Below are 360 nucleotides of genomic sequence, written 5' to 3'. Positions count from 1 at the left end.
ATTTACGTGATATGTTTAATCTTAATGCGTTTCAGCAATATAAAGAAGATATTTACGAGATTCAGGTCAGTGACATCGCAGACATCAAAGATATTGGGGACATGATCCAAGTAGCGGCTTTAATAGACTGTTTTTTGGAAAGGACGGCAAAAGGAGCGGATGTGGGCGCAGGCCGAGCTCACGCGAGGAGGCGACGCCGCCGCCACTCACCTGACAGAGGGATGACGTCCGGGTTCTTCTCGTCGGCGTCCCTGGGGGAGGCGGGGGGCGGGGGGAACTCCTTGACCGCCCCCGTCGCCGTCGTCTTGGCCTGGCACGCCCCCCCGCCGTCGTCCTGGCCGCTCACCACCGTGTCCCTCA

At 58.1% G+C, this 360-nt stretch overlaps 1 protein-coding gene across 1 annotated transcript in view; it reads right to left on the bottom strand.

Annotated features, from left to right (window-relative positions):
* The window catches only part of LOC119592881 (protein turtle homolog B-like), a gene marked incomplete at its 3' end in the record, with an annotated part of 32,862 nt that overhangs the window by 2,591 nt on the left and 29,911 nt on the right, over positions 1 to 360 (bottom strand). Inside the window, 1 exon segment of the mRNA XM_037941775.1 lies at positions 211 to 356. Within this exon segment, the coding sequence (XP_037797703.1) occupies positions 211 to 356 (146 nt within the window).

This window comes from Penaeus monodon, chromosome 31 (assembly GCF_015228065.2).
Source record: "Penaeus monodon isolate SGIC_2016 chromosome 31, NSTDA_Pmon_1, whole genome shotgun sequence".
In the NCBI taxonomy this organism is placed as follows: domain Eukaryota; kingdom Metazoa; phylum Arthropoda; class Malacostraca; order Decapoda; family Penaeidae; genus Penaeus; species Penaeus monodon.
Note: the sequence above shows the minus strand (reverse complement) of the source record. Positions and strands in the feature narration are given on the sequence as shown.